Source organism: Carassius carassius, chromosome 23 (assembly GCF_963082965.1).
Source record: "Carassius carassius chromosome 23, fCarCar2.1, whole genome shotgun sequence".
NCBI classification, from domain to species: domain Eukaryota; kingdom Metazoa; phylum Chordata; class Actinopteri; order Cypriniformes; family Cyprinidae; genus Carassius; species Carassius carassius.
In genome coordinates this window covers 956,804-970,810 of record NC_081777.1, presented here as the reverse complement: position 1 = coordinate 970,810, position 14,007 = coordinate 956,804, and the positions used below count along the sequence as shown (strand labels likewise).

Sequence of the window (14,007 nt, the reverse complement as noted above, 5' to 3'; positions counted from 1 at the left end):
TACAGTATATACAGTGCTGGCCAAAATGATTAGAGCATTAGTATTATCAGCAGCTAAAATGGTTTTAAGTCAGTTATTTCTATCTTTTGCTGTAGTGTGTCAGTAGGAAATATCAGTTAATATGCATTTACAAACATTGATTTGGTCATTAAGTGAGATGTGTGTGCTGCACACAGAGATGTGATCTGATCATCATCAGTCTGTCTGGAGTCACATGAAGAAACAGAACACACTGAGACAGACTCAATCCAGAAGAACTGTGTCTCCCCGACGCTTCAAGAGACTCCTGCAAAGCTACAGTGCTGTGAAAAGTGTTAGGCACTTGTGTTAAAATGCTGTAAAATATGAATGCTGTCAAACATAATGTCATAAACAGATTTTCTTTATTAACTGACTTCTATTAAAGCATCAGTCCATAACTTTTGCCTCTTTGTCGCCATTTCTGTTTGCAATTGCAGTTATTTGCTCAATTATCTTCCTTTTGTGGGCTGTGCACCGGCAGGAATCTAATATTTTGAGGTGAATGTGTGGATACTGTACTTCACAATCACAGATTATACTCTACATCTTGGAATATATGACCCAAATAAGAATTTTCACGGGAGATTGTCATCTGAACAATTAAGTAACAAGTCTGCCACTTTTGTTCTGACCAATTCAGCAAAACAAGCATTATAATAAATCAATCTACCAATGGTGATTAAATCCAATGATCACTTAGCTCATATCACATCAAACCGTGCATATTATTATTGTTTAACAATTTGAGAAAAAAAGTATATGTTACCAAGATCAGCATTGCAAAAATAGCGTCGATAAACGATTTTCCACCTGCAGGATCCTCACATGTGATATAGTCTACTATCCAGGACTCTTTCTTTATGTTTTCAGATGCGATGTAATGATGCTGCGGCATGCTAGAATTTCCAGCAAATTCCTTCCGGTACCACTTAAATTAAAGAACATTATTATTAACTAATTGTTTTGAACACTGCCTGGTAATGTACTTGCTCAAATATTGATTTGGGTTTATTTGGAATACTTGGCCTGTAGATGGAGTATCAGAGGCTTGTGCCACTCAAGTGTTGTCTTAAAGCAATAGTCCACTCTAAAAATGGACATTTATAATTTTTTTATGTTTTTTTTGTATCTCAAAGAGTGTATTCCATGTTTCATAGATCACAGTAAAATCCAAAATGACTTAGAAACACCATAAAAGTAATCTGTACAAACATGTTCTGCTCGCTGATGATAATCTTCCCTTTCTAGTCTATGAGTGATATCAGTGTATTCAGTTCATAAAAGACTTGTTCTTGTAATATGTGAAGATTCTTCAGAAGGTCTGCTTTTGTGTTTCAGAGAAATCTATCAGCATGCAGACTTGGACTGATGAATAACGATGGGGTCTTTATTTCTGAATGCTATTCCTTCAGATCTGTCTGTAACTCACATGCCTTCATCAGATACGGCTGCCGTTTGTCACGTTGGTCATTTTGTTACATTGAAACTTCCCAGACACGGTTTTAAAACACAGACTTTGGCAAAGTCACCATGTCCTTGTATGAGTGTTGTAAGAGCTTACAGTCAGGTGAACAGCGCCACCTGGTGGATCCTCGGCGCAGGTTTGATTCTGAGAACATTCGGTGTCATTTAAGGAATGGGTCTCCAAAACAATCAAATGTATAATGTAAAACCTTGATGCACATTTTTAACCTTTGAAGGAATCCTACACATAAAGAAAGACTGAAAACTACGAGGATCTTCTGTTGGTTGGCTCTAATGGAGAAAACTATGACATGAATAAATTAGTAAATGATTTCAATAATTATTTTGTAAATGTTGGCCCTGATTTAGCAGCCCATATTCCAAACCAAGAACTGGAGCTGAATTCTGAAAGAAATGAAACCATACTATTTTCCTCTCTTCTGTCAGTGAATATTGTTCAAAAATCAAAAAACAAGTTATCTACAGACTGTCACTCATTCAATATGGTACTAATAAAAAAAGACAATTAAAAGTATCATAAAGCCTCTAACACATATCTGTAAACTGTTGCTTAAAAACGGCTGTGTGCCAAGAAAAATAAAAACTGCTAAGGTCATACCATTGTTCAAAAACGGAAATAGGAATCACTTCACTAATTACAGACCCATTTCACTCCTTCCCCAATTTTCAAACATCCTCGAAAAGGTTTTCGACAAATGGTTAGAAATCTTCATACATAAGCATAAGCTAATTAATTAACGACAATATGGGTTCAGACGCAATAGATCCACTTCAATGGCTATGACTGATGCCACAGAAGAAATATCAAAGGCATTAACAAATAAAAAACATGCAATAGGAATTTTTATTGATCTCAAAAAAGCGTTTGACACCGTCAACCAGTTTTTCTATGTCTGTATGTGGGATTTTCATTACTTAAAGATTTGACTGACATCACTGGTTTATGAAGAGCACTAAAGGGAAGACCAACTAAGTCACATCAAATATACTGATGCACTTAGTGTTGAAGGAGAGGTTTCTTTCAGGCTTTGACCGAGCTGAGTGTAGTATCTTCAGACTACATAAACACTGCAAAAAAGATCTTCTTCCTTAGTATTTTTGGTCTTTTTTTCTAGTATACATATCAACACATTATTGTGTTAAGATGCACTTACTTGAAAAGAAAAATGATTTAAGGTATTATGTCTTGTTTTTTGAAAGGGTTGTCCAAATTTTAAAATATTTGTCAATGGGGTACGAAAAATAATCACTCAAAGGCTAAACAAGATAATTTTGGGCAGATATGTTAACTTGTTTTTAGCAAAAATAAAACTAAATTTGAATAGTGTTTTCAGAAATCAAGACAAAATATTTTAAGTCATTTTACTTGTCAAGTAAAGGCATCCTGATTCAGGAATGTTTAGATATTTATACTAGCAAACAAGACACAAATACTAAGCTAGATTTATTATGGTTATTATTATTAAAGTGAAATGAATTTAGTTGAATGAGGTTAATTACTCAAGCACAGGCATTCCTGTAATAAACACCAGGCTAATTCTTTCAGTTGTGACGTACAAGACTATACTATGCAAATGGAAAAGCAAATGGATTATTTACTAAATTGAACAACCGAAATGTAACTATATATTACATTGATATTCTTTTTCTAGAAAATCAATGTAATATATTTTTGTTCCATAATATTTTTTTTAATTTTATTTTGTGTTTTGAGAGAATTTCATGGTGCAAATTGATATTTATGTAATAATTATGGTCATTTTTTCATGGCAGCATTTCATGTTAAAATAGAGACAATGCCTTTAAAATCCAGTTCTTGAAGTCAGATTAGTGCCATCTGGTCGGAGAAGACAAAAAGCACATCAGCAATTCCATGGTTTAGCCACTAGATTCCGCTAGAGCTCCATGTAAAAGGCTTATAAACTCTTATAAAAGACTTATTTTTAGTAAGTTGTGTATCTGGATATATATTTAGACATTCTCAAAGTGAGAGTGTGTGTGTGTGTGTGTGTGTGTGTGTGTGTGTGTGTGTGTGTGTGTGTGTGTGTGTGTGTGTGTGTGTGTGTGTGTGTGTGTGTGTGTGTGTGTTTTGTACTCTTGATGTTTTAATGTGTTACCCCTTCTTTGGTGTCTGTTTTGACTGCGTTTTTGGATTAATTATTGATTTTATTTCATGCATTGCAGAAACGTTCTTTGTGTTACAGTCACATTAGTTCATATATATATGTGTGTGTGTGTGCGGGGGGGGGGGGGGGGGGGTATGTCACCCCTTTTTTCTGCATCATGAATGATTTGTAGATCAATAATTATCTATATTTTCATTTTATTTTTGTATTTTTGCATATTTCCCATTAATTTTCAACACAAGTGTAAACATTTTTTATGCACATTTAATGTTTTTTTTTTTTTTGTTTTTTTTTGTCACATAGCGACTGCCATAAAAGTCACCAAGTTTCGTAACATTGCGCTGAAGTAGTGATTTTTTACATTTGGAAAATAAATTTCAGGTATAAAAATGTCCGAACAACTCGAGAGGGTTCACATTTAAAAGTCATAAGTTCAAAGTCTGCCAGAAGACTTCAGCTTTCATCAGCTCTTGGTTTTGTCCTCACTGCTCTATGTTTTGGGTCACTATTCTTACACAGATGCTATGTCACCATACAGATATATAGACATCAGTAATGCATTTTATATTTGGAAGAAGGTTCTACTTTGAATCAAAAGCAAACTGAAATTGAATCGCAATGTGAGGAGATTTTAAGAGAAGCTGATGGTCCTGTGACTCTTTTCAGCAAACTGTCCTTAAAGTAAACCTTGAGATCTACAGAGAAAACAACAAGATATCACTTAGTTAGTTTTATAAATATATTTCACAATCAGTATATCTCAAAAAATATATATTTAAATGTTGTTTTTTTCTTCTTTCTTTCATAACTGGCCACAAGGTGGATCTATTTCTGCAGTGTTCAGTGAACATTGATCACATTCACATCAAAAACAAAAGATTGTCTAATTAGATCATAAAAATAGTTTTGCTGATATAAATTAATGTATATAGATTGGTTCAGTGATATTAAATGATATCAGTTAATTTCTATGTTACTGTCTGTTTTAGTGCAATGAATTAAATCTTACCCTTCTTAAGGACAGTCCTAAAGAAACACAAGTTAATGATCTGTCCTGCTTCTAACCCCCCCACACATCTCAGAGCTGTGTAAACTATAAATATATGCTTGTAAAGTTATGTCACGCTTCTGTCCGCTCTCAGTCTGTTTTCATATCCTGCAGCATAAAACAGTATCTAAAAGCAAACAATGTTGGGCCAAGGTTCAAGGTTCGAGTCTTGCCCTGTGTAAGAAGAGTTTATTATCCTGGAGTTACAGTGTGACTGGACTGTGTGTGTGTGTGTGTGTGTGTGTGTGTGTGTGTGTGTGTGTTACCTGGAGAATTCGGTTTTGGGGTAAAAGCACCCTAAAGTGTGGCTAAAGACTCAATAATTCACATTATAATAAATATATTGTAGGCTTTTCCATTTGTTGACATGATGATGACAGGCCTATTTAAAATAATTTATTGAGTTATAGGTGTCCAAATCACAATATGTAATTATTATTTTTTTATCATATCAAATATCATTTAACGTTACTGTAAAGCAATATTAAATTATTGCGATCTCTTTCAAGTTAAAAGCTTTGTGTATGTGTAAAAATAGTGGTTTTCAAAGGGCGTCTGATTTTAATAACATAATGTAATCTATAAACACTCTCTACAGTGGGCTGCAGAAAAATAAAAAGCAGAAGTAAAATACATTAATAGAGGTTGTGGTGGAGGGGAAATCGATTCTCTGGGCTCCAGGAGAGAGAGAGATAGCCACAATGAAGCCCATTAGGACACACACACACACACACACACAGCTCAGCATCTTTAATATACACCACTGAGTCCTGGTTTAAGTGTTACTGTGCTGTCAGACCATCATCAAACACACCTTCTGTACAGGGTTTGTGCTCTTATCACACAGCGGTTCTGATTTATCCTATCATTATCTGTTTATGCAGGAAATACATGTGTTAATGTTTAATGTTTGAATATAAATAGAGGATGGCAGAATGTTCTGATATTGGCTGAAGACAGGAGGTCTTTGTACAAGACGTGTGTGTTGCACAAGCATAATATAGAACCATTGAACATATTTTGATTTGGGGTTGCATACTATAACAATGTCAGAATTGGTAACTAAACAACATTTATCGCCATATTTGTTTCATTTCACCTTGACTTCTGATTTAACTGCAACATAACTACTTCAAGATCAAAAGAGAAGCTACATCACAAATAACAAAGTAACAATATTTTCTAGGTAACAGTGTGTCTATTCCCATCACGTCCAGTGCTCTCTGCTTTCAGTCGCTGACAGAAGAGGAGGCCAGGTGAGCAGAAAGATGGACTTTCCTGTCCAGTGAACAGAGTAAGAAGACATTAGGATCAATAAAGTCATTTCTGACAAATATCTGAAGTCACACGAGGAAGAGAAGGTGCAGAGGCCAGAGACGGATGAACTGTGCTCATACAACAATCGATATATATGTGATCTTTCAGTGGCATTACCATATTAGACAGTTAACACAATACTATTACATAATATATATGATGCTGATGACAGAAGTGCACATATCCGTCTGTTCTTGCTCTGAGGAAGCAGCAGACCACAGCTAATAGACTCTCATTATTCTGTGAGTCTCCTGTAACAGGCTGCTTTAGTTATTATCTCAAGTGATTCAGTCAAACACATGACAAATGGATGCACGTGCATATATCTCCACAGTTTCCACAGCTCTGCTTTACCAGTTCCCAGATTAGGCTGACCACTGGATTGTACAGTTATAGAAAGCAAACTGATGAATTTCCCCTGCATTTATTATACTTCAGTGGGGCTGAAATAAGTGTAATTTGGGTGAAAACCCCAGGCTGTTGTAAATCTAAATGTTGGTAAATGTAATCAAAACCTTCAAAAAACAACAACAACTGTGGATTGCATGGTTTCTCTGACAGAATTGTGATGCATCTAACACAGATATGATCAGTAAGCGCTGATTCAGAATTTGTGGGTGTGTACCATATGTGCAGGAGGAAAAATAAATCTGTTTACTTCCAAAATAGCAAGAACAAACTCTGTAAGCATTCAGTTAAAGTAGTCCTACAGTGACTTGAGTAAGCATCGGTGAGAAGGTTTCTCTCGTGCTGTCAAACACAGGGAACAGCTGCAGCTCTCTCATCTCTACATGTTTCTGTGTACACACGTGCATGTGAAGCACACACACACACACACACACACACACACACACATTCACAGCATACAAGCTACTTCAATGACTAATTTAGCAGGGGGTTTGTGTGAGCTGTGACGATTGAGAAGAGTGGAGGAACAAACCTGCAGGGGGAAAGTGAAATAGAAATACATAAAAGAATACATTAAATGTAATTATGTGTTCCTGAACTATATTTTGTATATACAGTAAATTATAATTATTACAGTTATTAATGAATGTATTTCATTATATCCCTATAGAAAACAACCTTCTTCTATTTCACAAATACGTACCACTAACACTGTTTTTCATTGCTTATCTCTCCTTCCAAGGTCAAGAAGAATCGTGCTGCATTTCAGATATTCTTCTTTAAGTGTATATTTATCCGTGTGTGTGTGTGTGTGTGTGTGTGTGTGTGGCTTGAGTCAAGACTCCTTGACTTTCATCAGAGCTATTCAGCCAACTCTGTCTCAACACTCAACAGAAATGTTGTTCATCGTGACACTTCTCGCTCCGTGCATGCTGTATGTTCAGTGTTTTCAGCCTTGAGTGTGTTCCCTCAGATTCTCCTCACTAATAGTGAAACCTGTCTGTTCTTCTCACAGTTTGCTTCAGCCTCGACTGCAGACTAAACACAGAGAAAAGGAAAGCAATCTGGTTTCCCTGTCAGTCAGTTCACAGTGGCGCTTCCACAAAGCTGATAAATGCCTCCACTGGAAACATCTGCAGCTCAAGACAATCATCTCTCTCTGATTATTATTTTGTGTATTTGTGTGACTGTTAAAGAAGGTGGAACAAAAAGAGACAACAACAAATTGTGTCAGTGACGTCACAAGAGATCAGATGAAGGACACATGAAATAAAGGGAAAACATGTCACTGTCGTTGCATTACACATTGTCGCAGGATTGATTGGTTATGCTTTTACAATCACACTTGAGCTGCTGCAGATGAAACTACTTACAGTATTTCTTGCACAAACTCATCAGGTGGTTAAACCTGTTTCTGCGGCCGGGAACATGCAGCTTCTGCTCAACACTTCGTGTTTTAAGTGAAGTGTTTGAGTGTGTGAGTCTGAGATCGACTGTGCAGTAAAGCAGACTGTGAGCTATGCAGAACTGAAACAAGAAGTGATCCAGCGCTCATTATCTGCCCCTCCTTCACACAAACACAGCAGACTAGCGCGCGCTCGCGATTCATACCAGCGAGTCGACTCGCTCGAGCGGTGCGATTCAATGACTCGGTTCTGCGAGAAGAGTAAGTGTTATTTAAATGATTAATTCAAACGATTTAAAGACAGCAGTAATGTACATTCACAGAAGCTTCTTATAACAAAACGACCAATGATATAAAAGAAAGGTAGCAGACTATCACTATTAACTATAAGCATGCCTATTATTAACATGTAGGCTGTTTATAGGCTACTAATGAAGGACATATTAAAGCCTTATTCTGCACCCCAATCATACCCAATAAACTTAACAACTACCTTACTAACTATTACTAATCAGCTAATTAATAGGAGTTTATTGAGGCAAAATTTGTTGTTGATGGTTTGTTAATAGCGAGAATTGGACCTTAAAGTAAAGTATGACTAAAATAATTACTAAATATAATAATAATAATAATAATAATAATAATACTAAGTTTATTTCGGCAGGCTATAAAAGTAAAAGAATAGGCCTTCAATATAATATTTTGCATATGTATAATTTTTGTGTGTGTTATTTATAGAATAATTTAGCCTAGTATTCATCGTCAAAAAATAAAATAAATTAATTAATTAATGTTTACCTAAAAAGCCAATTACTATTTATTAATATGTCAATGTTTACGTTTATTAGATTGACTGCATCATATAATAATTGCTGTTAACAGTATTCATCGTCTGTTTGATTGCGTCTTTAATTGATTTCTCCGTACATTTCTGTCATATGCAAATAAACTGATAGTCACCACTGATAAGCTGCTACTAAATTTATTGTAGAAACCCAAATGTCTGCTATACAAATAAACTTGAATTGAATCGAATTGAATTTATTTATGAGGTGAATGCAGGTAAATTGGGACGCTTTTGGGACACTGATGCTGTCACTTGTGTTCTAGATGTTCTTCCTAAAGTGTGTCGAGATGGACTTCGCTCTGGCCTCTTCAGAGTTTCAGTCCTCACACAGTGATTCAGTCGCAGCTGAATCGGTTCACATGAATCCTGCAGGGATCCGGACAGAGTCGCTGTGTCTCACTCTCTCGTGTGTTCGCGGGGGTCGGTGTGTGAGAGAGTGTGTGTCCTCTGAAGTGAAGCAGATCTCCCGTGGATCTGGAGCTCGAGATGAACCATCGGCTGGAGGGTGAGTGAGTGACACGCTGCTGATTTCGCAATTCATTTCTTTATTTGCGTTGAAATGGCTGCTCCTGAGACAAATGACTTGTTGTTGTATTGCTTTCATGTCCATGTCCATATTGGAGGGACATACAGAATACAGAAATATAGAATATATGATATATAAGCTGCTCTGAAAGGTTACAAATATTTGCAGATATTTATATTTCTTTATTTGCCATTACATTTTTTCAAGCAATACTGAATTCAAGCTATTAATCTATTAATATTCACTGTATATATTAAGATTTTGTTTTGTTTTGTTAGAAAAACAACCCAAATGCATAATGCATTCACTTTCATTTTATTATTTTAAACGTTCATATAATTCGGTAGAGGAAATCCTTATAATCTTGACGTTCTTATGGATATTGGAACAATTAAAAAGTATTTAATTGTGTGATAATCTCTGATAATAAAGTTTGTCTGTGGAGCATATCTGGGTTAATAATGTAGGGTAATTGTTTTCTCGTAGAGCGCAGACCTGCTGATTCTTGACATCATGACGGAGTTCAGTAACCTGACGTCGCTCATGAATAACGTGAGCGAGTTCTCCAATCACACGGCGAGCTGCTCGTTAACCAAGACTGGCTTTCAGTTTTACTATCTCCCCATCGTCTACATCATGGTCTTCCTCACAGGCTTCATCGGAAACAGTTTGGCCATATGGATGTTCGTGTGCCACATGAGGCCCTGGAGCAGCATCTCCGTCTACATGTTCAACCTGGCGCTGGCCGACTTCTGTTACGTGCTCTCGCTGCCGTTCCTCATCTTCTACTACTTCAACAAAACAGACTGGATTTTTGGAGACGTCTTATGCAGACTCCAGAGGTTCATCTTCCATGTGAATCTCTACGGAAGCATCCTGTTCCTCACGTGCATCAGCATGCACAGATACTCCGGCGTCGTGCATCCGCTCAAGTCGCTCGGGAGGCTGAAAAAGAAGAACGCCGTTCGCACCGTCGCGCTCGTCTGGTTCATAGTGGTGGTGAGCATCTCTCCCATCCTTTACTACTCACGAACCGGCCCTAAGAAGGGGTTAACGACGTGCTACGACACCACGACCGAAGACGAGCTGCCTGGATACTTCATCTACAGCATGTGCATGACGGTGTTCGGCTTCTGCATCCCGTTCATCATCATCTTCAGCTGCTACGGCGGCATCGTCAAAGCCCTCATCTGCAACGACATGGACAACGCACCGCTGAGGAGGAAGTCCATATACCTGGTCATCATCGTGCTCACGGTGTTCGCCGTCTCCTACCTGCCCTTCCACGTGATGAAGAACCTGAACATGCGAGCGAGACTGTACTTCCAGAGCCCAGACATGTGTGCCTTTAATGACCGTGTGTATGCCACCTACCAGGTGACCCGCGGCCTGGCCAGCCTCAACAGCTGCGTCGACCCGGTCCTGTACTTTCTGGCCGGAGACACGTTCAGACGCAGGCTGTCCAGAGCCACCAAGAAGTCCACCAGGAAGGGAGATCACCCCGTGCAGTCCAAGAGCGAGGAGACGGCGCTCAACAGCCAGCCGGAGTGTGTCCAGAACGGGGACAACCGGGACTGACCTTCCCTTAGACTGATGCTTTAAAGATGAACTCCTCCAGTCGCACGTTTCTGAACAGCAATGTTCTTTAGAGAAGGCTCTTCTGCTCACAGAGCCTGCGTTTATTTGACCCGAATTTTGAAATGTTTTTACTATTCAAAACAACGTCTTTCTTTTTGGATATATTTTAAAACGCAATTTATTCCTGTGATTTCACAGCTGATTTCACACGATCCTTCAGAAATCATTCTCAGACTCGTTGAGTCAGGTTGCTTTGATGAATAGAAAGTTCAGAAGAACAGCTTATATCTGAAATCTTTTGTGACGCTATAAGTGACAAATTAAAGCATCCTTGCTAAATAAAAAAATATGAATTTCTATAATTTACATTATATAAAAACGTAATGTTACAAAAGCTTTTTATTTTAGATGAATGCTGATCTTTGGATCTTGAATAAAATGTACTCAACTGTGTTCAACATTGATAATAATCAGAAATGTTTCTTGAGCAGTAAATCATCATATTTTCATGATTTCTGAAGATCATGTGACACTGAAGACTGGAGGAATGATGCTGAAAATACAGCGGAGCATCATAGAAATACATTACACTTTAACACAGATTCACACAGAAAACATACTTTAATCATTTCACAGTATTAGTGTTTTTGCTGTATTGTGGATCAAGTAAATGCAGGCTTGGTGAGCAGAAACTTGCTAGTGTGCAGTACAGTAAATCACGGTACTGTACTCCGGTCGGTGTTACTCCTCCTGTGTGGCTTTGAATGTTTTCATCGAATGAGCCTTCGCTGATCAGCCGTGTAACAGTCTGAATATAAGAAGCGCTGGGCTTCAGCTGAAGATGCTGTGATCTGTTCTCACTCAATAGTTAAGATGCACTATACTCTAGATATTTTGTGGTTATTATTTGTCTACCTGTACGTTTAAAGCATCCGAGATGTGTTTGTGAACCGATGTGTATTCTGCTGTTACTGTAAATATGTGTGATTTATAAGAATATCAGCCCGTGAATTATGAAGACACTCTCATAGCCATGTTTTAAATAGTCGATGAATACTGTAATGTATGACTCTTTAACCATCTGTAGTATTTAAAGCTAAAACAAATACAGAGACCTAAATGAAAAGTACATTAACGGCTCTTTATTATCAGGTCTACCAAAAAATGGTGAGTTGCAAAAGAATACAATAGTATTGTATGTATTTTATATATGTATTGTATCTTCTCATTGTTATAGCTGGATCATTTAGTTAAAAAGACATTTAAAATGCAACATGACTCAAGTAATTGAAGTGGTTTACTGTATGTGGCATGATGTTGAATGCACTTATCTGCTGAAGTGCTGTAGATGACAATCCTTCAGTCATTCTGCTTTCTCACTCCATTACTCTGTCTTTTGTTCGATCTACTGTCCTGTCTGTCTGTAGTCTCTTCACACCCGTCTAGTTCAAGCCCATAGATATCAGACTCTTTGTCTAACCCTAACTCTCACAGGAAAGAACAAGACGGCTAGAAGAACGAGCGAGGAGTAAATAAAGCTGCACTTTCTTCTCCTAGCCACTCTCTGTGAGGCGAACGAAAGCAGTATGTTTAGTGATGGCAAGCGGCATCGCAGGGTCTCAGATCTGAAACGAGTCTGATGGGATGGGATGTGTTCAGATCTATATGACTGTGAGCTTCTGAGTTTTCCATGACTTCTGAACAGCTCTCTTTCTGAGCGTTTTAAGGGTCTTAATTGAGCAAATCTAACTTAAATGCCATTTTGGTTTGCTTTCATCTGGACGTATGTATGAGTTTTGGCATTGCTCTTTCTGTTTGGATGGATGGTTGAGTCATGCCTTCTATTTATTTAGCGCTGTGTACTTAGTAAGAGTGATGGAAGGCTAACGTGAATTAGATCAGTCAAGCATAATCAACATTGTGCCAGCTGACTATAATGAGCCACCTGTGTCATTGGGTTTCTTTAAAGGTGTGTGAGTTTGTATTCGGTCTGTCTATGAATGGATTAATACGGCAGTCAGTCAGCGTGCTTCTGCATGCTCATGTTTGCAGCGGTGGACTTTCACTGTGTTCACAGGAAGGAAGAGGCTTGACAATGCCATGCAGACTCCGTCAGGCCTGCCGAGGCACGAAAATCCCTCCTCTGCCTCCATCTCCTGTCACAGCATTCAGAGGAGACGGGTGGAGAACGAGAGAGGAGGAGCGAGGAACAAAGCTTTACAGAGGAGTGAGTGCAGGAAGATCAAGACACGCACTCTCACAGCTTTCTGAACACTGTACACACACACACACACACACTGTTCACTGTACACACACACACTGTTCACTGTACACACACACACACACACACACACACACACTGTTCACTTCACACTTGCACTGCTGGGGAACGTTACTTTTAAAATTATTGAAATTATGTTACTTAGTTACCTTTTATGGAAAGTGATATGTTACGTTACTTTTGCACTTCTTTTTAAATCTGGACAGGGCTTGCTTGTTTGTTTTCAATATATGTGACCACAGTCACATAATAATAATTATTATTTCCATTGATGTATGGAATACATCATATTTGACTGAGATACAGCTATTTGAACATCTGCAATCTGAGGGAGCAAAAAATAATAATAATTCTAATAAATGCATATTACTAATCAAAAATTTCGTTTTTCCAGATTTCCAAATATCTTCATGGAACATGATCTTTACTTAATATCCAAATGATTTTTGGCAGATGTCAAAGCCCTTTCACAGCAAAGGGGAAATGAGTACGCCTGAGGCTTGCTGGGAACTAGAAAACGCAATCATTTTGAGTTCATCTTACTAAAATTTTGAGTTTACAGAACTTATTTAAATTAAGTCCAATGAACTTTCATTATTATTTGAGTGCAATTAACTAATTTCATTTGATTAATTTCACTGTTCGGTTTTACAGTGTGCGTTTATGGTTTAAAAAGGGTATTTCGCTCAAAATTGAAAATTCCACAGTTTTTTTGAAGAATGTTGGTAACCAAACAAACAGTACATGGTATTGCCACTGACTTTCATAGTATGAAACAAACTACAGCAAACTAGCTTTGAATGCATAAGATCTCATCCTCTCTGCAAATTACTCTCTAAAGCCACGACTCCTCGAAACACATAGAAAAAAATCCCAGAATTGTAATTTTTGAGTCAACTGTCCCTTCTATGCTTTTCATGCCGTTTTACGTCCAATCAACCCTGATTTCTAACGTCTTGTGTATT

At 37.6% G+C, this 14,007-nt stretch overlaps 1 protein-coding gene across 1 annotated transcript; it reads left to right on the top strand.

Moving 5' to 3' along the window:
- The first annotated feature begins 9,104 nt into the window (after positions 1-9,104).
- On the top strand, positions 9,105-10,785 carry LOC132101840 (P2Y purinoceptor 1-like). The gene is made up of 2 exons (XM_059507056.1): positions 9,105-9,162; positions 9,670-10,785. The coding sequence occupies exon 2, from the start codon at positions 9,697-9,699 to the stop codon at positions 10,759-10,761; it is 1,065 nt and encodes a 354-aa protein (XP_059363039.1). The 5' UTR covers positions 9,105-9,162; positions 9,670-9,696; the 3' UTR covers positions 10,762-10,785.
- Positions 10,786-14,007: the final 3,222 nt, after the last annotated feature.

Bases quoted from the DNA above. Each gene is read 5' to 3' on its own strand.
- LOC132101840 (XM_059507056.1), top strand. From the start codon at position 9,697: ATGACGGAGTTCAGTAACCTGACGTCGCTCATGAATAACGTGAGCGAG.